Raw genomic sequence first — 25,280 nt, 5'->3', positions numbered from 1 at the left:
CCTTCAAATGTCTGATGAGGTTGGTGGTGTTAAAATATTTTAATTTCTTTCCGCCTCGAGGGATTTGCTTGGAACACACATTGCAGATTGCTAATGTGTTGTCTTTTTCACACAGCTTGTAGAATTGCCAGACTGGTGAAGCCATTTTTAGCAGCGCGTAAAAAATGTTCTCGCAAGTTTTGCGTCATGTGATCGGCCTTTATAGAGATCGCCGATCAAACACCCCAAAGCAATTATCGGTCGATTATGATCGGCGACAGATCAATCGGAGCACCCTTAATCAAATGCATGCAATTCTGACTCATGCTGACTGAAAACCATTTCAGTTAACGTCTCTCCTCCAAACTCCGCTCACAAAAGCTGACTGTGCTCTCAGAAGGTGCACTCGTGGCTAGGGATGGGTATCGTTAAGGTTTTAACGGTATTACTACTTTTATCGATACCACTTATCGATCCGGTACTTTTTGCTGTGTTTTTTTATGAAAGACAAAACTAAAGCTAGAGTTGTTTTCACTATTTAAAACATTCTTTACTGACCTAACATATCTTATTTCATCACTACAAATTCATTTTTAGGTAAGCTCAGCTTTATTATTTTTTAATCATAAGTTATTATTATTCATCCATTTTAAATGCAGTACTGTGAAAGCAGTTTTAATGTTTAAGATTTATTTAGGCTACTGCTGATTTATATGTAGGCTATTTTTTAATGTGATGTGTGTTTATTAAATTATTACATACTAACTTAAAGAAACCTTATGCAATGTTTATGTCGGTGTTATTTATGAAGACTGCTAGGCTAGCATACGTACCTGAGGATGTGGATGATGAACTATTAGCTAGACAGTCGAAAACTTTGCATTTTTCTGTCTGCACATTATGCACATGTAGCGAGTTAGGCGGGACGAGAACCGGGATTCGGGGCCTCGTATCACAGAGGAGATTGTAAAGCATAAAATGGACGAGCGATCGGACTGTCAGTGAGAGAGGACAGGGCCGGAATTGGTGTTTATGTTTGGGGGCCGGGAGTCGACCATGAGGTGGCTGCTGGTCTTTTATTTACGTGTTTGTTTTATTTTATTAACGTTTGTTAAATGTCTTTAATATTATCGCAAATTAGAAACGGTTTGTCAGTGAAAATATGCTAGGTAACGTATATTTAGCAATAATAAATAGGAAATGTTTTTCTTAATTTCTCCAGTACCGACAGCAGAACCGTTTACGTCAGAGCTTATTAATACTTCGGTCTTTCACAATTTAGCCCCGGAACCGATAAAGTACCGGGTTTCGGTACCCATCCCTACTCGTGGCCGGGATGCACAGAACATACTATTTTGTTTAGAAGTTGTTTAGTACAGGGAACTGAGTGCTAAAACAGTGTATGATGTCTGAGGATGTCGCAAGCGGCGGGGCTACTGTCCGACAGCCCGTTTCCAGATTGTAACATTGTAGCAAATAAAAGCATGATCCCTTTAAGATATCCTCTGTGTTCATCTTGTCTCTATTCCTATTGGCTGTTTTATGTGTCAGTCAGAGAGTATGTGTGAGTTACGGGAATAGAGGAGTTTCTAGTTGTCTACAGGTTATGTAAATGCTCAGAGAGCGACCTCTTTGTCGTGGCTCGTTACTCCCACGCATCCACACAGAGGCTAACTAAATACCACGAAAACATGACAACTGGTGTCAGAAGTGGAGACTTCATCTGTAAATTACAACTACAATTGCCAACGAAAGGACCGTCGGACGCTGGCGAGACAACAGCGGATAATAAGCTAATTTGTTAACAATCTTTCAGGACGAGAGGCTAGCTAGCTGAACCGTGTGGACTCAACTGCAAGGGAATTCACAGAGCTAAGAGACTCAATTGCTCCACTCCTTAAGTACATCTGTAAAGTTTATCGGGGAAAATTGATAATTAAAAAAATAAAATAAAAAAACAATAATAATCATAATAAAAACCCCTCTGCATTCCTGTTAAATTTAGCAAAAACGCCTAAAAAAGACATACCCAAAGTAAAGTGCACACTGTTCTTGAAACATTGGGTATATTCATGATTTCAAGGTTAAACTTAGAGCTACTCTATCCCAGGTTATTGGCAAAATGCTACTCGTTATAACAATCACGGCTTGGCAAAAAGCACATCACATGAAGAACATTTTACAGGAGTCTTTGCATGGCAGTACCTGCACCTCAGACGGCCTGTGGTGCTGTCTCCACTGATATACACAGGCTTGTGATGTGCTCTCTGTGGAGTGGGCATGTCAGCAGCCGCTGCCAGCTCCTCAGTGAGTGTCTCCCTAGATTTATTGGACCGACTTCTTCCTCAAGGGACTTCATAATCAGAAAGTTGCTTATGAGGTAATGAACAAAGATCCCCATTCATTAGTGGAGGCTCAGAGATTGGTGGAGGCCCATGAGCACAATTATCGAGCTACTGTGGACCGCGATATTGATGTTAAGGGCAGAGCTATAACGTATTTCCTGGGCGGATGATGAACAGTCCATTGATTCCCCGGCAGTTTCACACAGAGTTCAAAGTCCGAGCTACGCTACTGCAGACCAGGTGGCTGTTCTCTCACAGAAGACGGCGTTCATAACAGAGCAAATGGAGAAGATGAGTAAGAGCTATGTGTCGGCAGTTTCACGCAGAGTTCAAAGTCCGAGCTACGCTACTACAGACCAGGTAGCTGTTTTCTCACAGAAGACTGCGTTCCTAACAGTTTAAATGGAGAAGATGAGTAAGAGCTGTGTGTCTGCTGATCAGTTTAACATCCTAATGCAAAAGATGGAGTGGCTACAATTGAAGCTCAATAACCTTGCAGCTAGGGAACCAAGAAAGCCAGAGGATGCAAATCAGCACAGGAGGTGAGGGCGGTCTCCGACACAAGATGGCAGGCTACGAACAGGAACAAATTCGCCAAGCCCCAACCGCACTGGAGTAGGTTTGTGCTACAACTGTGGGGGAGAAGGGCATTTCTGCAGGGAGTGTGTCAGGCCATTAACCCCGCGACAAAACTCTAGGCAAAGCAGCAGCAATCAGAAAACCGGTATCACTTTAAAAGGGCTTGAACGCTGGTGGAGCCAGTCCCCCACACCACAAGTGGGGCGTGCAAAAAACAGAGGCCCGAGTTTGCTTATGGATGTGACCATAAACTTCATTCCAACACAAGCCGTTGTGGACACGGGAGCTGAAGCAACAGTTATCTCTGAGACGTTGTATCAACAGTTTCCTCGCAGTATGCAGACAGCTACAACGCTGACACGTCTCCATAATGCAGAATCGGGAAAGGACATGACTGCGAAAGGTCGACTGAAAGTAAAATTTCAAATTTGCACCTGGTGCACGGGGGAAGTACTGTTCGCCCCGATCGTGACCCTGTCCTTTTGGAGCTGGATTTTTTGCAAACCGTAACCATCCATACAAGTGGTAGAGTGTTCATTAAGGAACAACTAATCCTCACTAGGATCGTTGATGATGACAATAGATAGAAAATCCGATTTGAGTACTTGAGGTAGAATACAGAGTCCGTTTTTTTCACACAGCAGCACAGATAGCAGTCACACATTGACGGAATATCCATCAATGCTTAAGCAGTATTCTTGGTTGCTACATATGGTGGTTTTCTGTCCAATTAGTAACACTTCTGTTTTGTCTGAGTTCAGTAATAAGAAATTGTCACTCATCCAGTTTTTTATATCGACTATGCATTCCATTATTCGATAAATTTCGATTCGATAAAAACCTCAGAAGGAAACCGGGCTTAACCAGGGGATTCCAGTTCCTCTCTGGCAAAAGCTGCAACCTCTGTACAAGCTTGACAGTGCTTGCACAACGAGGCAAAATAAAAGAAATAGATTTAAGATTATCATTAATAATTTTGTAGAGTCGCCACGTCCTTTGTCCAGCTTTATCATCACAGCATTTGTCAGGTCTGGGCATGGACTGTGTCCTGCCCGCTCTAGTAACCTTGGAACAATGAGACAAGTCTGGCTGAGAATAGAGTACTGTTCTGCACTCTTTGTTGCAACAAATGCATCAGTTGTTATTGGAAGTGTTCCTGGTTCCGGTTTATCTAACTAGTGCAGCCTAAACCTTCGGAATATATATATTATAATAGTGTTGTGTATGCAAGATTAAAAAGATGCGTCTTTAGTCTAGATTTAAACTGACAGAGTGTGTCTGCCTCCCGGACAGTGCAGGGAAGACTGTTCCAAAGTTTAGGCGCTAGATAGGAAAAGGATCTGCTGCCTGCACTTGATTTTGAAATTCTAGTTATTACCAACTGACCTGACACCTGAGAGCGTAGGGCACGTGATGGACTATAATACGTGAGAAGTTCTCTCAAGTAGTGAGGAGCTAAACCATGCAAGGCTTTATAGGTAATATGCTACCTAATGCTTTATAGGTAATATGCTACCTCCCCTATGCTGCGTGGCGCAATCAACTTTTTTTTATACTCAAACATGTGGCTTAATAGTCGCGCGACACAACGAATCGAAAATGAAATTCGTTGCCAACATTTTTAATAATAGAATTTTATCGATTTTATCGATTCGTTGTTGCAGCCCTAGTGCATTACAGTAATCTAGTCTTGATGTCATAAAGGCATGTATAAGCTTCTCTGCATCTGATGGTGACAGCATATGACGTAGTTTCGATATATTTTTAAGATGGAAAAAACGCAATTTTACAGGTGTTGGCGACCTGGTTCTCAAATGACAGAGTACTATCGAATATAAAGCCAAGATTCTTAGCTGAAGATCAGGGTTTTATGGAAGATCCATCAATAGTTAAGCAGTATTCTTTGTTGTTACGTAGGGCGGTTTTCGATCCGATAAGTAACACTTTAGTTTTGTCCGAGTTCAGTAATAAAAAATTGCTACTCATCCACTTTTTTATATCGACTATGCATTCCACTATTCGATGGAATTGCTGTGTTTCATGAGGCATCGAGGAAATATAAAGTTGCGTATCATCAGCATAACAGTGAAAGCTTACTCCGTGTCGCTTTATTATATCTCCTAGAGGTAACATGTATAATGCGAAGAGCATAGGCCCTAAAACTGAGCCCTGTGATACACCGTACTGGACTTGCGGTTTGCGTGATACCTCATTGCATAAACAAGATCTAAGCCATTTCAAAGCTATTTCCTTAATGTTATGCCGACATAGACTTTTCGAGTCTATCGTAGACTATAGTTACGAAATAAACGTAATTTCTCCTTAGAGGCGCTGTAGTTAGTCGTTTGTTCAGTGGGTTTCACTTCTGGTTGCATAGTTATAATTTTTTCTCGAATATCTTGGATTTTATTTGTGAAATAGTTCGTGAAATCATCACTTCTATGCTGGTATACAGAATCAGAAGTTGCTGATGATTTATTTTTGGTTAATTTAGCCACTGTATCAAATAAAAACCTAGGGTTATGCTGGTTTTCTTCTATTAGTGATGAAAAGTAGGCGGATCTAGACGTTTTTAGGGCTTTCCTGTATTTTTTAATACTATCCTCCCAGGCAGTACGAAATACCTCTAATTTAGTTTTCTTAAAGTTGTGCTCCATTTTACGTGCCACTTTCTTTAGAGCCTGAGTGTGTTCATTATTCCACGGTGTCGGTCTGTCATTTTTAATCTTTTTTAAGCGCAGAGGAGCAACTATGTCTACCGTTTCCGAGAAGGTGGCATTAATATTTTCAATGGTAAAGTCAAGATCTTCAACGTTATTACTCATGCTAGAGATTTGAGACAATTCAGGCAAATTGTCAAGAAACGCACATTTTGTAGTCAAAGTTATTGTTCTACAATATTTGTCTAATACTTGGGTAGTGAAGCAAGCATGATACCAGATAATGATCCGAAATGTCTTCGCTCTGCTGAAGGATTTTTACGTCGTCCACTTTTATACCGTAAGACAATATTAAATTTAAAGTATGATTACGAAGGTGAGTACGTCCTTACACATGTTGACTAACGCCCATGGAGTTAAGAGTGTCTTTAAAAGCCATTCCTAAAGCATCTGTGTCATTATCTACATGAATGTTAAAGTCACCAACAACAAGGACTCTGTCTGCAGCCAGTACTAGTTCTGATAAGAACCCACCAAATTCTTTAATAAAATCTGTGTGGTGCCCTGGAGGCCTATATACACTGGCCAGAATAAATTGTAAAGATGTTTTGTCCTTAGTATTAGGTATTGATGCATCAAGTACCATGACTTCAAAAGAATTGTATTTAGGATTAGACTTCTGAGAAATGCTAAAAGAGTTACGATAAAGTGCAGCAACACCTCCCCCTCTGCCTATTAGGCGAGGCTCATGTGTATAATAGTAATCTTGGGGGACAGACTCATTTAAAGCAATATAATCATCTGGCTTTAGCCATGTTTCTGTCAGACAGAGCATGTCTATTTTATGATCTGTTATCTTATCGTTAACAAAAAGTGCTTTATTAGAGAGAGATCTAATATTTAGCAATCCGAGTCGTAACAGTTGATTATCTGTATTATGTTCATGTTTAGTTAGTTTAACGTTAATTAAATTACCTTTAAGTGGTTTACGCATTATTTTATGTTTGCTAATCCGGGGGACAGACACAGTCTCTATTTGACAACAGGTCAGGTCTGCCCTCAAAACTCTTCCAGTTATTTATAAAAACAATAACATTCTGCAGGCACCACTCAGACAACCAGCCATTTAGATATGATAATCTGCTATGTATCTCATCACCACAATACGCAGGGAGGGGGCCAGAGAATACTACAGTGTCTGACATAGTGCTTGCGAGCTCACACACCTCTTTAATATTATCTTTTGTGATCTCCTATTGACGGAGTCGAACATCATTTGTTCCGACGTGAATAACAATCTTACCGAATTTACGATTAGCCTTAGCCAGCACATTTAAATTTGACTTGATATCAGGCCTGACTTGATGTCAGGCGCTCTGGCTCCCGGTAAACATTTGACTATGGTGGCTGGTGCCTCTATGTTAACGTTCCGAACAATAGAATCCCCAATAACTAGGGCACTTTCAGCAGGGCAAACCTGTTCGAGACTGTAGTTGGAACGGTTAAGTGATGTTTTGACCTGGGACTACGCCGTCTCACAGTCACAAAGTTTCCCAGCTGCGGGGGTTGTTCAACCGGAACCGAACTGAGTGCGCTAATATTGCTCGCATCCAAATTGTTTTCTAAGCTCCTTACATTCTTACTATCCTCAGATAAAGATTGGATGCGAGACTCTAATTCTGAGAGAAGAAGCCATAACTCACCGGGTTTGAAGAGTAATTCCAATTTACCAAGGCTGCTCGATGATTCTTAGAATATACGCTTAAGAGAGAAACCGTTAGCACACAAGACAACTAGAAGGCGAGATGATATTTAGCAGTGTAAACAGAAAGCCCGCTAGCACGCTTGTGCTATGCTAACGGTGCTGAGTGTTTTGGTTTAAGATCTTCAAGTAAATAACCAGGAGAGGGTTATTGAGATATCAGGATAAGTTAGCAACGACAGTGATAAGTAACAATGTATGCTATGAAGAAAATACACTAATATGAAAGAAAGTGCAAGTGCAGTGATACAACAAATCGATTCAGCCGCATTGAGGTGAAGCGCCATCTACCGGAAGCAGTCTCAATGTCTACCCAAGTACAGTACAGTAGTTTGTGCGTGAGAGAGATGACGACGTGTATGCATACAACAGCAATCATGTGACGCCCTGCTGCAGCCTCTGAATGTGTGGAGTTTTAATGCGTGTTTTGGAGTGTTTTTTCAGAGTAATTACAACACAATTACAACTCGTTAACACAACAATCCCGATATTAATCGCAGACGATATATATCGCCCAGCCCTAATTACATGTTTTAAAACTGTGAGGCCGGTAAGTAACCTTCCATCTTGGCTCGCCATCGAACAAAGTGTTACAAACCATTCCCTTTCCTCTATGCCTTTTGCAGCACTGGTCCCACCCATAACAGTGGCCAAACTGACTAGTAAACATTATATGCTAGCAGCTCTCTCAAAATATGGGATGAAGTTCGGAGAATATTTTAACTGCCATCCACCACAATGTGACACTGCCATTGCCTAGAAGCACGCTTTCAAGCCATTACTTGAAGACTATATTTTCGGTCTGGTTTAGTGGGGGAATGGTCACCGTGAGAGACATGAATGTGGATTGTAGATTTGCCACATTTCCCCAGCTGTGTTGTTGCCCACTTACCAGATCAGTCACTGTTTTTGGTAGAAATTATATTTCTATATGGCAAATATTTCACTAGGTGTGATAGAGTAATAGAAAATCAACAGACCCAACAGTCATGATGTAACGTGGGGTCAGAGACGTTCAGATCCATATGCTAGTGATGTTACGTATGACACTGAAGCTTCGAGGTGCGTATCGCAAATGTGACACAATTTCTAGTGAAGCCCCGTATCGGGGTGTGTATTGGTTTCCGAGAGTCACGTGATCTATGACAAATGAAGCCTCACTTTCTGTCCAATCACGTGTGCGTTTCGCTTTGTGTGTCAGAAGGTTCGAACCCCAGATCTTACTTAACGAGTCCTTGTTGGCTCAGTCTGGTTGAAGGGTTCGTGAGGAGAGTACTATACTTTGAAAGTTAATCAATACATTACATTTAAATAACCAGCATTTTTTTTCACTACTGTTAGATTTAATTTCTGCATAAATTAATGCAATCCCGCAAAATAATGGACTGTGAAGTAGTTAAGCTCACTGAATACATTCCTGGCTAAATAATAATCTGGTTATATTTGTGGAGAAGGGGATCCCCTCTAAGCTAAACATTCTTAATTTTACAATGCTGTACCTTATTGTCAGGGCCAGACGGAATCCGCGTCCGCGGGTATCCGCGGAATAGTACCGTGTATTTGATTGAGTACGCATCAAGTACTCTGCTGTTTAGTGTTGCAATCTGATGATTTAATGGTGTGATCGATTCCAAAGACATCCACAGTCTACTTCTCAAGCGAATCTTATAGATCGTGATCGTTTCTAAAGTAGGCTACAGAACAAGCGAATTTTACCTCACGCAAAGCAAAAGTAAAAACCACTCATTAAGCAGCCTGTCTATATAAATGTCCACACAATATGGTTGTCGTGTTCGTATTGCATCACGTGTTTTTGTTGATAAAAGCAAGCTTAGCCTACACATTATACTTTAAAAAGCGCTGCGTAGTCAGACGCAGCAAACTCACACATAACAATGCATCCCAGATAGCAATGAGTCGGCGGACCACCAGCGGTGCTCCGGCAGCAGTAGAAGCGTCAGATAGGCGTTATCGCAAACGCGTCTGACAGCGCCCCGCCGGCGGCAGCCGCTATTTGAAAGCGGCAGACGGCGTTCTACCGCCTTCGTTCCGCGGATGGCCCGCCGTTATATCAAAGGCGGCTCTTCCGCGGCCCGTCGGAGGCAAGCGCTATTTTCGTGCGTTTTGCCGTCGCTTATTATATATATATTAAATATTTATATATTTCTAGCATGCAGTTTATCAAGAATAATTAGTGATCAATCTAGACAAATTCCCATTTGGCGTTTTTATTCTGCATTTAAGTACAGTAACCGTCATTGAAACAAGATGTGTAAGAGCACTGAAATATAAATAACTGAAAAATAAAATAAAGTACTAAAGAACATGCATTGTTACAAAAAAATGTTGGTAAAAAACATTACAGGCAAATTAGAACACTTACAATAACTGCTAATAATTTAAAGAGGTCAGCTCTGGGATGAAAAGAATTAGGCTACCAGTAAACATTGTATCAAGTAATGAGGATATTTGGTACCAAAGAATGTGCAGGATACCAAATAATTTGAGGTATAACATCACATTTACAAGTGATTTCTTACAAAAGGATAGTAGGTACATGTCATGGTGGTAGTACAAATAAGTCCAACAGTGCGAGGTTAAAGTCTAGTGACCAACAATAAATATGGACAATATAAGCACACTGACAGAATAAAAGTAGATCTATCCGAGGAGCTGCCCTCAAGGCAGGGTCACAGGGAATAAAAAAAGATAAGGAATTTCCACAGTGAAGTGTGGATTGGGTGAGTGTAGTGTGACACTTCTGGCTTCTTTAGGGGTTCCAATAGTCAGTGATGCTGGGGTGTCAGAAGTCAGCCTAGGTTTAAGGGCTGTGGGTCCCTCTCAGCTGTTCGCCGCCTTTTACTACCTTCACTGTCAGATGCTCCTTTCAGGTAATGCGTAACATTAACCTGGACAGCCTCATCAGTGGCATGCCGGGTTCTTCCGGATGGCTCCTGTAGAAAATACAAATTTGTCATTCCATTTTAATAGCATAAGGCAATACACATCTATTTAAATATAAAAAAAATATCCAACTTACTTTGAACAATGGTCTTCAGGAACAGGTCTGTAAAACATACTTTATTCCCTACACCGGTCCAGGTTGTAGTAATGGAAAGGTGATTAGAGAAGATACTCTGAAGCATTCGCCACACGGTTGTCTTAAGGTCCCTCCCAGATTTGATTGCAAAAACCCAAGCTGAAAATTCTACAATACCAGAGTCCTGAGTGGAGTGCCCTCTACTGGAGTTCATGGGCACTCCAGCTGACGATCGTGACACATGACATGCATGCTGCTTATTCTGAGTAAAATAGGTTGTTCACATTGTCACATACTTTGATTAAGTTAATGCACTCCACTCATAGCATATGTTACTCAAATAATTTTGCTTCAAAACCCCAAAATACCACACTCTGCCCATTGTGAAATATCTAGTTTTGCTGGAAGTAATGTTAAATGGAGGAGCCTGATAAAATGCTTGTTTAAATGAAAAGTCATCTGACGGACTTGAAGGGTTTTGAATCTGAATTAATCATATGGAACAGACAACATGGGAGGATTGAAAATGAAATACAATTTCTGGTTAAAACGAATTCCACTATCAGGGCATTCTATGTTTTTCGTTGAGCCCTGTTCGAGAGCGGCATATAGAAATCCATATTCTTTCCATATTCAAATGTTTTTAGGACCCAACGACAGGTAATGTCTCATCAATGTTTAACACGGGAAAAACACACATTTGTTCCCTTTCATTTCATCATTCATTCATTTTCTACCGCTTATCCGGGGCCGGGTCGCGGGGGCAGCAGTCTGGCCAGAGATGCCCAGACATCCCTCATCCTAGACACTTCCTCCAGCTCTTCCGGGGGGACACCGAGGCGTTCCCAGGCCAGCCGGGAGACATAGTCCCACCAGCGTGTCCTAGGTCTTCCCCGGGGTCTTCTCCCGGTCGGATGGGCCCGGAGCACCTTCCGGGGAAGGTGTCCAGTAGGCATCCGTAACAGATGCCCAAGCCACCTCGACTGACCCCTCTCGATGTGGAGGAGCCGGGAGACATAGTCCCACCAGCGTGTCCTAGGTCTTCCCCGGGGTCTCCTCCCGGTCGGATGGGCCCGGAGCACCTTCCGGGGAAGGTGTCCAGTAGGCATCCGTAACAGATGCCCAAGCCACCTCAGCTGACCCCTCTCGATGTGGAGGAGCAGCGGCTCTACTCCGAGCTCCTCCCGGGTGACCGAGCTTCTCACCCTAAGCTCCCTTTCAGTGTTTTCTTTCTTATCATAAACAAATACGTTTTATTGCAACATTAATATAGCTTAATGCTAGGACTGCACGATTATGGCAATCATTATTGTTTATAATATTCCCTGTGATATTGTAATTGCGATTATTATTATTGATTAAATAAACAAAGTATGCTTTAAAATGTTTTAACAATTTCTGTGAGCGGCTACAATTGATTACATACGTTAAGATTCTGAAATTATAGCATGGCATCACTGAAGTCATGAGAACAGGACGCATCTCTCTACATGTTCACTCTTCAGCTGATGCGGGTGCGTGGACAGACAAAATCTGTTCTGATTGGCTTTTGTGATTGATTGTTGCTTCCCGGCCCTTTTCCACGTTCAGTATAGACAAACAAATTGCTTGTCGCAGGAATCTCATAGCATCGCATTTGGTTAGGATGCGATGTAAAGTTCTCTTTTCGTGCTTGATTAAACCACACAAGATTATGCCAGAAAGCCAGTTTGTCTAGCATTTTTGTAAGCACAGACTTCAACGTATTAAATAAAGTCCTAAATGAATGCAAAGAGTTGTGAAGATGGGAAAGGGCAGCAGATCTGTGTGCAGCAGCTCTTAAAGCTGCCACCTTTCATTAATGTTGATAAAAAAAGAGCAATTACATGTGTTTTGTAGCTTTTAATTTACAATTTAGCATGAAAGACTAAAGTGTTTAAAAGCGTAATTTAAATTCTGTATATGTCCTACCTATTAGACATGATGACTCAATTATACTGTACTTTACAATGTTTAACGGCTATAATTAATGTTAACATAAAGAAAAACAATTAATTGAATGGAGACATCAGTTTCATTACTAATTTCAGAATATTGCCTTTTATTCATATAATTATGTTGTTAATGAAATCTCTTTTTTATTTTTTAATTAATTAATTTCTACATTAAAGCCTTTACTGTGCTAGGCTTTAATGGACTAGTTTTTGATGCACTTATGTATTTTGTTGCCCATGTTGTTATAATTGCTTCCAATGTTTCCTCATCTGTAAGTCGCTTTGGATAAAAGCGTCTGCTAAATGTAAATTTGGAGATTACATTTTTAGAATGTAAAAGTATATTTAAAAACGTTAATGTAATTTGTGATTAATCATGACAAAAAAAATGAATCAGTAAATTATTATAATCAATTGACAGCATTAACTTTTATTTTTTCATGTCTTTGACATGAATATTCCTAGAATGGAAAACATACTTCTTTAAAAATAAAACATTTTCGAAACTGTGCAACTCTGAGCATCTAATAGCTACATTTGCATCGAATGGTTAAACTTAGCTAATTATTTATGTTTAAGCATAATCTTAGACGGCGCTACGCACTGTTTGACTACTTCTCCCACTGGTATGTCAAAACTGTGACCATAGTCTGTGTTCCTCCCACTCAACTGTTATAAATATTATGGCTTCCAAATATATAGAGACTGTATCTGTCCCTCGAATAATACTACAAAATAATAATTTTGGCAAAAGTCAGAGAAAAAATCTGAACGTGATTAAACCTGAAGACAATGTAATAAACAACCAAAACCAATTCATAAAGTTCGGCCTACTTAATATCAGATCACTAAATTCAAAGGCAGTTATTTTACATGAAATTATCACAGTTATCAACAGTTTTGATATACTTTGTCTTACCGAAACCTGGCTTAAACCAAATGATTATATCGATCTTAATGAGTGTACCCCACCAAGCTACTGTTATATGCATGAGCCACATCCGGTACATCGCTTTCGCTTACACTACAATGGTTCAGATCTTACTTATCAGATAGACATCAATTTGTCCATTTAAATACAGAATCATCAAATCCGACGCAAGTAAATAATGGTTTACCTAAGGGATCGGTTTTAAGACCCCTCCATATACTTGCGGTCCATTGGAAACATTAAAAAAACATGGAAGTTCCACGGTTATGCAGATGATACTCAGCTATTTATCTCATCAAGACCAGATGATTCCTCCCAGCTATCCTAGCTAATTGGTAGAGTGTATTGAAGATATAAAACATTGGATGACTTGTAATTTCCTTTTCAATTCTAATACAACCCGAATTCCGGAAAATTTGGGACGTTTTTTAAACTTGAATAAAATAAAAACTAAAGGAATTTCAAATCACATATGAGCCAATATTTTATTCAAAATATAACATTGATAACATAGCAAATGTTTAAACTGAGAAATTTTACACTTTTATCCACTAAATTAAAATGTAATTAGCATTTTTACATGTAATTTACATTTTAAATGAGCTAATTTAGTGAATAAAAGTGTACAATTTGTCAGTTTAAAAATAAGCTATGTTCTCTATGTTCTATTTTGAATAAAATATTGGCTCATGTGATTTGAAATTCCTTTAGTTTTCATTTTATTCAAATAAAAAAAATGTCCCAACTTTTCCGGAATTCGGGTTGTAAAACAGAAATATTACTTATCGGACCAAAGATACGTAAGACGAATATTTCAGATTATAACCTTCAAGTTGAAGGCTGTACTGTTACTCCAAAAAATACAGTAAAAGATCTAGAAATTTTATTAGACAACAACCTGTCATTTCGAAATCACATCTCAAATGTCACGAAAACAGCCTTTTTCCACCTTAGACATGTTACCAATTTACGAAATATTCTATGTGTTTCTGACTCAGAGAAGCTTATTCATGCATTTGTTACCTCAGGACTTGACTACTGTAATGCACTAATCAGTGGTTGTCCTGCATCATCAATAAACAAACTACAGTTAGTTCAGAATGCAGCTGCCAGATTTCTTACCAGGTCCAGAAATTACAATCACATAACCCCAATGTTATCAACCCTTCGCTGGCTAACCATTAAGTATCGTATTGACTTAAAGTTCTTTTAATCACTAATAAAGCCTTAAGCGGTTTAGCCCCTACCTACATAACAGAGCTTCTATCACACAACAACCCATCACGCTCTCTAAGATCTCAAAACTCCAGACTTTAGATAACACCTAGAATAACTAAATCGACCAAAGGTGTTAAAGCTTTCTCATACGTAGCACCTAAACTCTGGAATAACCTTCTTGACACTATTTGAGGGACACACTCGCCCAATTTAAATCTAGATTAAAGACACGTCTTTTCAGCAAAGTATTCACTTAATGCTAAATATGCTAAATAAACCACCGGGAGACTTTTATTAGATATTATTTACTAGAATAATTTAGCTTGTTCTATAAACACCATATTATGTGCTGTGTTTTACCTTTTTGTGTTTTTTTTTAGGCTTTATTGGCATGTTGATGCGCCATCATTGGCTGCTGGTTGGTGCCTGTGGCTGGGTGCTACTCATCCTAATCTTCATCAGCAAGTTTATTAACTTCAGTATGAGAATGCCAGATGGTATGTGTTTACCACTTTAATCAGAATACATTTTTTTGTGGAAATGGATTGAAAGTATGTGAAAGTATTTGTTTCTCATCCAGGGCTTGACATTAATGCTTTTCTGTAGCAAATTAATATTTTGGACGTGCAGGTGAAAGGGAATTTTACTTGCCCAACATGTCAAGTAGCCTGAATATATACATATAAAAACAATGGCAGAACTGTTTTTATTTGTGTTACAGCATTTTTCATGTGGTCTGGTATATCGGACAACAGCAGGGAAGAACTTGACAAACTTGTATGATGTTAATGCATATCTGTCTTTTGCAGTGTAAAACCAGTTGATGTGCATATAATACATATTAATTGATTCACAAGATTACTTTTATTACTTACTAATACAAAAAGTAATAAAAAAAATAATTGCCTGATTACTTGATTGCCAAAAATGGATAATAACAGCTCTCATTTTTAAACTGTAAACTCTGTCAGATTTTAAAAGACACCTGGGTACTAGGGATGGGCGATATACCGTCGAAAAATTCTCATCGCTGGAAATAACGATAAGTCTAGTTGATGACGTGGTTTCGTGCGCGACTGACTCTTCACGTGCGGAGTGAAAACAAGCATAGCGGAAGGCGGACGTAAGGTTGAGGAGGAGCTTGTTGTTAAGCGAGGGGCTACCTCTACAATTTGGAACTGGTTTGGTTATAGAAAATCAGATGCGGAGCAAACTACAGTAATATGCAAGGTTTGCAGAAATACGGTGGTTACAAACAGTGGAAACCCGTCCAATTTGTTCCACCATCTAAGACACAGACCAGAGTACGAAGGAAGTTTGAAGCTACGTAATGCAATAAAATTCCCACCCAGACGGAAATTGCCAGCGCATTCGCTATTTGCGTCTCTTGTGATAAGCAAAGTAAACGATGGAACGAATTAACGTTTGTAATACAATCCATAAAAGGAAGGTATGAGTTGGAAACCGGCGAACATAAATTTACTTTTAATTAATAAAAGCACCGTTAATAGACGGGCGACTGCCGGCGACACAAACCATAACAAAAGCAAGGCCTGGTCCTCTCTCACTGACGGTCGCTTGTCCTCGGTGATACTAGACCGGTGAGTAAGTTATAACGAGCATCAGCTGTTCGCATCCCGGCTCTCGTCCCTCCTACATCGTCAAATTAATTTTATTGATTAGATTTTTTTATTTTTCATCTTGTGTTTTGTACTATTTTGTAAACTATCTGAAGACATCGTTACTTTTGATAATTTGTTTTATAAATTAGTTCCATGGGACTAGAGTGTTACAAATATAACTACCTAATTGGTGCTAGCATGTTCCACATACATATAAAATTTACAGTGTGTAAATTCTGTGTGTCCTTCTCACGGAACTTATTTACTTTATCAGGTTACTTTAACATTATTTGCATTTGTACTTGTAAATTTGAAACCCAAGACATGGTTGTGATTGTTACTTTTGCTATTTGCACTATTTTTGCCACTGTTGCACCATGTGAGTATAAAGAAATACAGAAACTTTATTTACATTTTAAACTTGTAATTTATTTTAATTATTATTGTGTAATTGTTTGTGTTTTATGTTTTTCCAGCACAGTCACTGAACACAACTTAAACATAACATAATCTGCAATTTTACAGAAGCAAATTTATAATAATAATAATAATAATATTATATAAATGTATATATATTATCGTCATTGATATCGTTATAGCAATAAATATCTGTAATTATTGGGAAATTATTTTTTTAGGCCATATCGGCCATCCCTACTGGGTACATTAGTTTGGTTGCCCTGCAGGCCTATTACAAAAACTCCAACTGGTCCAAAATGCAGCAGCTCAAGATCTTACAGATACAAAAAAGGTATAAACATATTAGCCTGGTTCTGTCAACCTTGCACTGGTTACTTTAAAGCATCACAATATGTTTAAAATCTTGCTTATTGCCTTTAAAGCCATGCATGATTTAGCTCCTCACTACTTGAGAGAACTTCTCTTGTATTAAAGTCCTTCATGTGCACTACGCTCTCAGGCGTTCGGTCAGTTGATAATACAGAGAATTTCAAAAATCCTTTTCCAATCTAGCGCCTAAACTTTGGAATAGTCTTGATAGATGATAGAGCTGGACAAATGATTTGGTGACTCTACCAAATTTCAGCCGCTATTACATTATTAATGATAATCTTGTTTTTTTTAGTTTGCCTTGTTGTGCAAGCACTGTTGAGCTTGTGCAGAGGCTGCAGCTTTTGCCAGAGGGGAACTGGAATCCCCTGGTTTGGCCTGGTTTCCCTCTGAGTTTTTTTTATTCTCTTCCAATGGAGTTTTGGGTTCCTCGCCACCGTTTGCATACTGTTTTACACTGTTTGCCTGGCCGGGGGGGGGGGGGGGCTGCTAGAATTTTATAGTTTTATTTCATTAACACTGCATATAGGAATTTATAATCTGTCTGATATTTGACTTGCATAATCTTATATGTTTTTCTTATAGTCAATGTTTTCTTGTACAGCTGCTTTGAAACAATGGAAATTGTAAAAAGCGCTATATAAATAAAGCTTACTTAACTTGACATGTGTAATCAGAAGGACTCATGTGTCAACAGAGTCATGCCATTATCTAAATCTCCATGCAAGTAGTGTTTTTACCTTGAAGTAAATGACAAAGTTTGTCAACCATGGGACGACGCCTAATGTCAAGCCTTGTTATATTTTGCTCTGAACCCACTCTAAAAGTTTCCCTTATTACATTTTTAGACTATGTAGGGAGGACAGTGTTTGGTTGGGCCATGCCAGCTGTTAGGAGAATGAATCTTCATACAGGCCAGCAGCCAGACAAAGCAGCATCCGGACCATTTATATTGGTGAGACATGAAAATAAAGTTTCTCAGTGTCTATAAGGTTAATTTATTTATTTTCATCAGAATATTTTTGCTAACAGATGTTCCCTTTCTGTCGGTCTCTCGACGTTGTGTCGAATCCAACAGCTGGGTTCGCCCCTGAGAACCTATCATCTTCTGACTGTTTTGAAAAGGCCAATGAAATTGGCGAATGAAATTTGCATGCCGGGCTGCGCCCCCGGATATCCGGGTATAAAAGGGGAGCCGGCGTGCTCATTCATTCACCTTTTGTTCTTCGGAGCCTTCGCATCTGATGACATTCTTCGAATTGCCGAATTCTACGACGCGGTGCAGCGGAGATTCCCCTGGGCGTCCTGGCAGTTCCAGAGGTGTTTTTCTAAAAGAGCAATTTCCTCAGAGTGGCATTATCCCGCTGATCTCTTGGGTGCAGTACACTCATCGAGGACGGGGACTGACACGGTGGTTGCCGCAGGTGTTCAGGGTCCGGCCACTGTGGCAGCCTTGTGGATTCGTCCTGCCCGCACTGCGGGTGGATGGCTATTCAGACGTTGCGTCACGGTGGCTGTGTTCTATCAAGATCCAGCCACCACCTCGTTTGCTTCCCCTTCTGTGACCGCACCGGCTACGGCCCTGCCGTCAGAGCCCTCCGGGGACCACGGTGGCAGCGCAGGCTGGGTCAGATGATGTCCACATCAGTGGCCTGGAAAGACGCCTCGGACTCAATATTGCGCAGGTGGGCGATGTCGAGAAAGGCCACTTTCCCGACTCACCTCTCGCAAGGTCGGCTGATTGGTGGCGCTGTCAAGGACTGCTCCAGCAGCCTTTTGACAGTGTAGAAACAGACCGGCCTGCTGTGACCCGGCCGCCTTTCGGCCAGCAGTCCCAGCCTTCTCCAGCATCGACTCCGGTTCTGGTGCCCCTGCAGGTGGCCCCCCGGAGGAAGACATCGAGAGAAGGACCACCTAGAGAGATTGAACCATCGGGCCCGACCCAGCCTTGGTCGCTGGATGGTCGGGCCTCGTCCCAACACCTTCTGGGCCCCTCCGGGGGCCTAGTGCCCGCCCTCTTACAAGGAGAGGTCTCTCTCTGGGTCCCACTTGCAGCCGCTCTCACCCTCTGAAAGATGGTGTTCGGCAACTCGACGTTTGCGTCGTGGCGGCACGCAATGGCGAGTATAAAGCAGCCCTCGGCAATCTCGCATCGACGGTGCGTCGAGATACGCCATCGCCTGGCAGGTGATTTAGCGGAGCTGTTCCCCCCGGGTGGGACCAGCACTGCTAGTCATTGAACCAACCCCCGCGGGTTGATGAAGCAGATCGTAGCCCCCCCTGTGAGGTCCCTGGGTGCTTGATTAGCATTTCAAACCATCACGGTGGCTGGGAGTGTGGTCCGTCTCGGCATTCGATCCAGTTCGCCAGACCTCCGCCGGACTTCGGGCATCCTCTTATCTCAGCAGAGGCAGGGATGTTCCCGTGCTCCTGGCCGGGGCTGCCACCCCTCTGGCGAAGGCGATCGAACCGTCCCCTCGGCCGAGATGTCCAGTGGCTTCTACAGCCGCACATCATCATCCCCAAAACCAGGGGTCGCTGCATACCTTGAGCAGCACCTTGCAAGGGTGCCGTTCAGGAGGCGCAGAAGCGCGTCCTGGTGTCTGTCAGACGCCAGGAGTGGTTCATGACAACTGACTGCATACTCTCATGTCCAGTCTCCCTCGGCACTGTCGATGGACTGGCATGTCAGTAACGGTTCAGCCAGGAAAAAGAGCAGCTCTCCCTGCCGCAGAGCTCCCCTTTTCCTGGTAGAGAACTCAACACTGTCTCCATGACGGCGTGCTCGCTCGAGCACGCACAGTCAGTGCTGAGCTGCTTGAACTTTCAGGCAGCAGCCAGCAGTCCCCTGAAAACAGTTTCAGAGGCTCCTGGGCATGGTGTCCTCAGGGGCGGCCTGTCCCCCTCGGGTTGACGCACATGGGACCGCGACAGCACTGACTACAGAGACGAGTTCCCTGGAGAGCGTGGCGCACTGGCAGTAGGCGTATCGTCATTACACCTGCTGCCGTCGCATCCTAACCCCGGGCAGGTCTTGAGGCCGGTCGTGGTAACGACAGACGCCTCCCTACGGGGTGCGGTGTGCAACGGGCGCGCAGTGTCGGGTCGCTGGACGGGCCCCCGCCTGCATTGGCATATCACTGCCCTCAAGTTGCTAGCTGTCCTGCTTGCACTGATGAGGCTCCGGCCTGGCGTAGCGTACTAAACCTCAGGGTGGCATTCGCTCGCTGCAGTCATCGCAACTCACCCAAACTCCTCCTCCCGTGGAGACAGCAGGTGGCAAAGCCCCTGCATGTCACACGCCCACCGGGTGTCCTGAACCAGACAGCCAAGCGCTCTCTCGTCAGTTGACACCTCTTGGGAAGTGACGACTCCACCCCTGGTGGAGACAGCAGGTGGAAAAGCCCCTGCATGTCACATGCCCACCGGGTGTCCTGAACCAGACAGCCAAGCGCTCCCTCGTCAGTTGACACCTTGTGGGAAGTGACGACTCCACCCCTGCAGGCCGGCTTGGGTGTTGTTTGGGAACCTGTTGGGAACCTGTTGCCTCCCTGAACACCACCCAGTACCGCTGGGCACTCCCTGGACGTGGCCCCCCCTCGACACGGAGGCCCAAGCGCGCAGCTGGCCGCGGGACAAGCAGAAGTACGCTTCCCCCCAGTGAGCCTCATTGCGCAGGTCCTGTGCAAGGTCTGGGAAGGGAGTATCAAGTGCTGCTAGTTGCGCCTTACGGGCCCAACTACACTTGGTCCTCGGAGCTAATACTCCTGACGACAACTCCCCCTGGCCAAATCCCCTGGCGAAGGGCCTACTCGCAGGGGATGGGCACGTTGTGGCATTCGAGCCGGACCTTTGGGTCTGGCTCCTGGATGGGACAAGGAGTTCCTGGATGATCTACCCCCCACAGTGGTGGAGACTATCACTCAGGCAAGGGCCATGCCCACAAGGCTGGATTCCTTTAAGTGGCGCCCCTTCTCGTCCTGGTGCTCTTCTTGAGGAGAAGACCCGCGGAATTGCTCGCTCAGGAACGTGCTGTCCTATTGCAGGAGAGGCTGGGGAGTAATCTCCCCTTCCACATTGGAGCGTGGGTACCCGCTGTCGCGGTTATCACGTACCAGTTGCTGGTGAGCCTCTGGGGCGGCATGACCTGATTATTAGGTTCCTCTAGGGCCCGAGGGGCTAAGGCCTCGTCCGCGCCCCGTACCCTCTTGGGGCCTTAAGGTGGACCTTTGGGTCCCCTTTTTTCGGGCCCTGCGGAGAGCCCCCTTCCTCGTTCTGCGAGGGGGGTTGGCTCTCCTGCTGGGGCTCGAGTCCATCCAAAGGGTGAGGCACCTGCAAGCATTCCGTGTACACCAATTGCCAAAATTCAGGCCCGGTGACTCTCACGTGATCCTGAGACCCTGGCTGACTTACGTGCCCAAAGTTCGGCCGCCCCCCTTTGGGAACTAGGTGGTGAACTTGCAGGCGCTCCCACACCGGGAGAAAGACCCAACCTGTACGTGGGGTGTCCAGTAAGTGCATTGCGCCTCTACTCAAACCACACGGAGGGCTTCAAGGCCCTGAGCAGCTCTTGTCTGTTATGGAGGTCAGCAATGGGGGTGCTGTCTCCGAGGAGAGTTGTCGCGCTGGATCGCACACGCCGTCACTACGGCGTGCCGATCCTAGCCCATGCCCATTTGAGTGACGGTACACTCCGCTCGGGGTGTGGCCTCCTCGTGGGCAATCGGCTCAGTGCGCCTCTCTGGCAGACATCTGTAGAGTTCCGGGTTGGGCTACGCCATACCTCGCAGAGGCTTGCAACCTCCGTGGGGAACCGGCAGCTCGAGTCTTGCCAACAGGTGAGACCAGCTGTCGTAGGGCGTACGCCTGCGCATAGCGCCATTCCCCTTCTTAGGTGGATCAGTGTGCTATGGACTGCCTCCCTTCTTTCCCCAAGGGTGAAGAATAGGCAGTCCGTCCATCCATCAATAAGCACTCAGGGCGGCGGGCTCGGCGGAGCAGCCCTGCCGCCTATGGCCGGCTATCAAGCTGAGTTATTACATATAGCTCTAACCAGACCTAGTGCCCCACACGTAGAAACCCCCCACTAGGGTGGTTCCGTCTGAGATGTCGTCATGAGATGGTTCCCCGCATGGCAACCCATGACCTCCCCCAGGTGGACATCCACCTTGCGGCATTCCGCACATACCTCCCATGAGTTCTCCCCTATTTGGTGAGGACATGTTGATGTCTCCACTGTATTCCCCCCTATGGTGGGAAGTGGTCTCCGTAGTGCACGTCCACATTGAGGGAACAGTCCACATTCTCGTGTAGAGAACAAGGCCTCCGTCTGTGGTGGCCGAGGGCAGGGGCTACTCATCTTTGCCAAAAGCTCTGGGAGCCCCTGCCTGCCCACTGGAAGGTTACAAATTTCGCGATAGCGCTCACGTGTGGCTCGCCCAGGCCGGTCAACGTCGCTTCGCTAGAGATTGTGACGTGGCTTAGTGCTGTGGCGTTTTCAATAGGAACCCCATCTGTCGGTTTGACACAACGTCAAGAGACCGACAGAAAGGGAACGTCTCGGTTACGTATGTAACCTCTGTTCCCTGATGGAGGGAACGAGACGTTGTGTCCCTCATGCCACAACACTAGCCGTCCGCTGCAGCGATCGTGAGATGCTCTCAGGCTCCTCAGCACAAAAGGTGAATGAATGAGCACGCCGGCTCCCCTTTTATACCCGGATATCCGGGGGCGGAGCCCGGCATGCAAATTTCATTCGCCAATTTCATTGGCCTTTTCAAAATAGTCAGAAGATGATAGGTTCTCAGGGGCGAACCCCATCTGTCGGTTCGACACAACGTCTCGTTCCCTCCATCAGGGAACAGAGGTTACATACGTAACCGAGACGTTTCTTAGAACATTGTAGCACATATTTATTATGTGTTTTCTGTCAGAAAATATGTGTTAATGTGATGATGGTGTGGTTTATGTGGGTATCAGTCCTCAGTTTATCCCTCTATATTGGAGCACAAAGACTGGCAGTCAGTGAATAAGAAGCGTTTGGAGCGGTTATCAACTGTTTGCAGAAATTCGTCTTTTTGGAACCGCACTCATTCGACTGTGCACAGATTTGTCTTGGACCGCATTTTTGTTTGTGACAAACACAAGATTCTCTTCTGCCAGACACCTAAAGTGGGTAACACACAATGGAAGAAGGTCCTAATTGTTCTCAATGGTAAGATAAGTTTGAAAGAAAAAATATGAACTGCATAAAATGTGCTCTTTATTATTTAAAATATAAATAAATTGTCTATTTCTCTTAAGATTTTATTTAAAAGGTACCCTTTCTTTTTCCCTTTTAGGAAAGTTCTCCAAGGTTGAAACTATACCAGAAAACCTGGTTCATGACCATGAGCGAAATGGATTACCTCGCCTTTCCTCCATGACTGACACAGAGATTAATCAAAGGTAATATTCCACACTACAATTCCATTAGTTAGGTTTGCAAAAATATTTTTGTGAAAAGTTTCTCCCTTTCAGCAGAAGCGTGTCCAGTGTCCTCACATAACAAAACCACAGACTCATTGTCCATCAGGGCCACCTGTCTTACAGGCGAGAAATAGCTGTTGACAATAGAGTTCGACCGATATGGTGTTTTCTCTGGCCATTGCTGATTTTTTTAAATCAGGCCAGCCGATGGCAGATACATGAGGCCGATTTTTTGGGCCGATATGTTTGTCCAACTTGATTGAGAAAGATTGAGCAAGTGTTAATTGCAGGGTACAAGATAGCAGTCATTGCTCAAAACCTTTAAGCACCTTCTCAAACTGTTCTGACTGTTTACGGACATACGGACATAATGCGTAAACGAGGGGAAACAACAAGTCAGGATTTCAACTTTGGCTGAAGACTTAAAAGTTTGGTTTAATTACAAAAAAAACTTACCAAAGCAAGCTAAATATTTTCTCTCCATTTCAGTTTCAGGGTCTCACTGCTCTCAGAGCAGACAAATACCTGGCTTCTCTCTTTATGTTGATCGGTCGTGTTCATTTTTAAATTGTGTGCACTTATTTAATCCATTCGATAGAAATAATCGACCACAACAGACCTTATTACCAAGTATAAACAGAGTCCAGCCAACAGACACATTTAAGCAGTAAAGTTAACATGCACGTTTTAGCCAGAGGTTTTGTCTTTTAACAAGGCTGCAGAGTGTGAGTTTCTCTCTGTCTCATACACAGCCTCAGAGGGAGAGAAATTCTCCAGTACGGAAACAGTATTGATAACGTCAGAGTTTATCTAGCTATACAATGTGGATATCTGTAATAATTTAGCCGCTTGACTCGTCACCAGGTTTTGGTAGGTACCAAAACCTGGTGACGAGTGCATGTAGCCTAAACTATTTGGTTCAAGGCTCGCTAACAATAGAGTTCCAAAAAGTTAATCGGATTCTCAAATAGCATCATATTTAATCAATGAATTATACAAGGTTAGATTAAGCACGAAGAATAAAACAAATGAAATCTTACAGTTTTCAGGTAGTTAAAAAATTAACAGGCAGAGGGGGACATCACTGTATTATGCCGGTGGTAATCTGTTTGCCGCAGGAGGAAGTGTCACATGTTAAACAACAAAGCATAGCTGCACCTGCCTAATTTGCAGCACAATCTGCCGATGAAGATTAATAAAAAATCCCCAAAATCAGCCCGATAAATTGGCCGACTTTAGTTGACAATCAGTAGTTTACCCCGATTTGGAAAACTTTTTTTCTATAAAACAGTTCTGGGTTGTTTTTGACTCATGCTGGCTTGTTACCACTTATGGTTGGGTAAAGACAACCCAGTAATTTGATAAATGCAGCATTGGGTCATTTCAACCCAGCACTGTATTTTCTTCAGTTTGAAGAAGCAGTGGTTTACAGTGTATTTTATAACAGCTAAGGGCAGTGTTGCATGATGCATGCGGCTTTTTCATTATGTGTAGCAAGGTTTCATAAAATAAAGTAAATTAACCCTCCTGTTACCCTAAAATCTGATAACATATTTTACCCACTTGGGTCAATTTGACCCCAGCAATTTAAACCTACAGAATGGGATTTTTTTCAAAGGTTTGTGTCAGGTAATATATATCTTTGGTGAGTCCTTAAAAAGACCTTTAAATAAACCCACAACACCTCACCACCCCGACTCCGCACATCTTGTACATCCAAAATACCTATTGCACGAGTATGGACAAATTCGCTAATCACCATAAAATCTCACTGATTGACCTAAGAATGGATATATAAAGTACTGTATATAAATAATATACAAATTTTACACCAAATGTGGGGGCCTGGATTATAAAGAAAGGGTAATCGCTGGACCCACTTGCCCCATACATCCCGAATTGCTGCGAGTTTGT

General features: G+C 43.0%; 1 protein-coding gene across 1 annotated transcript in view; it reads left to right on the top strand.

The window, feature by feature from the left end:
• chst10 (carbohydrate sulfotransferase 10) overlaps positions 1-25,280 on the top strand; it is a 91,614-nt gene that overhangs the window by 44,498 nt on the left and 21,836 nt on the right. Inside the window, exons 2-5 of the mRNA XM_079462363.1 lie at positions 14,868-14,984; positions 17,747-17,853; positions 22,878-23,112; positions 23,240-23,345. Coding sequence (XP_079318489.1) covers positions 14,879-14,984; positions 17,747-17,853; positions 22,878-23,112; positions 23,240-23,345 — 554 coding nt within the window. The 5' untranslated portion in view covers positions 14,868-14,878. The remainder of the gene's footprint in view (positions 1-14,867; positions 14,985-17,746; positions 17,854-22,877; positions 23,113-23,239; positions 23,346-25,280) is intronic.

Source organism: Barbatula barbatula (genome assembly GCF_947034865.1).
Source record: "Barbatula barbatula genome assembly, chromosome: 8".
Classification (NCBI taxonomy): domain Eukaryota; kingdom Metazoa; phylum Chordata; class Actinopteri; order Cypriniformes; family Nemacheilidae; genus Barbatula; species Barbatula barbatula.
Note: the sequence above shows the minus strand (reverse complement) of the source record. Positions and strands in the feature narration are given on the sequence as shown.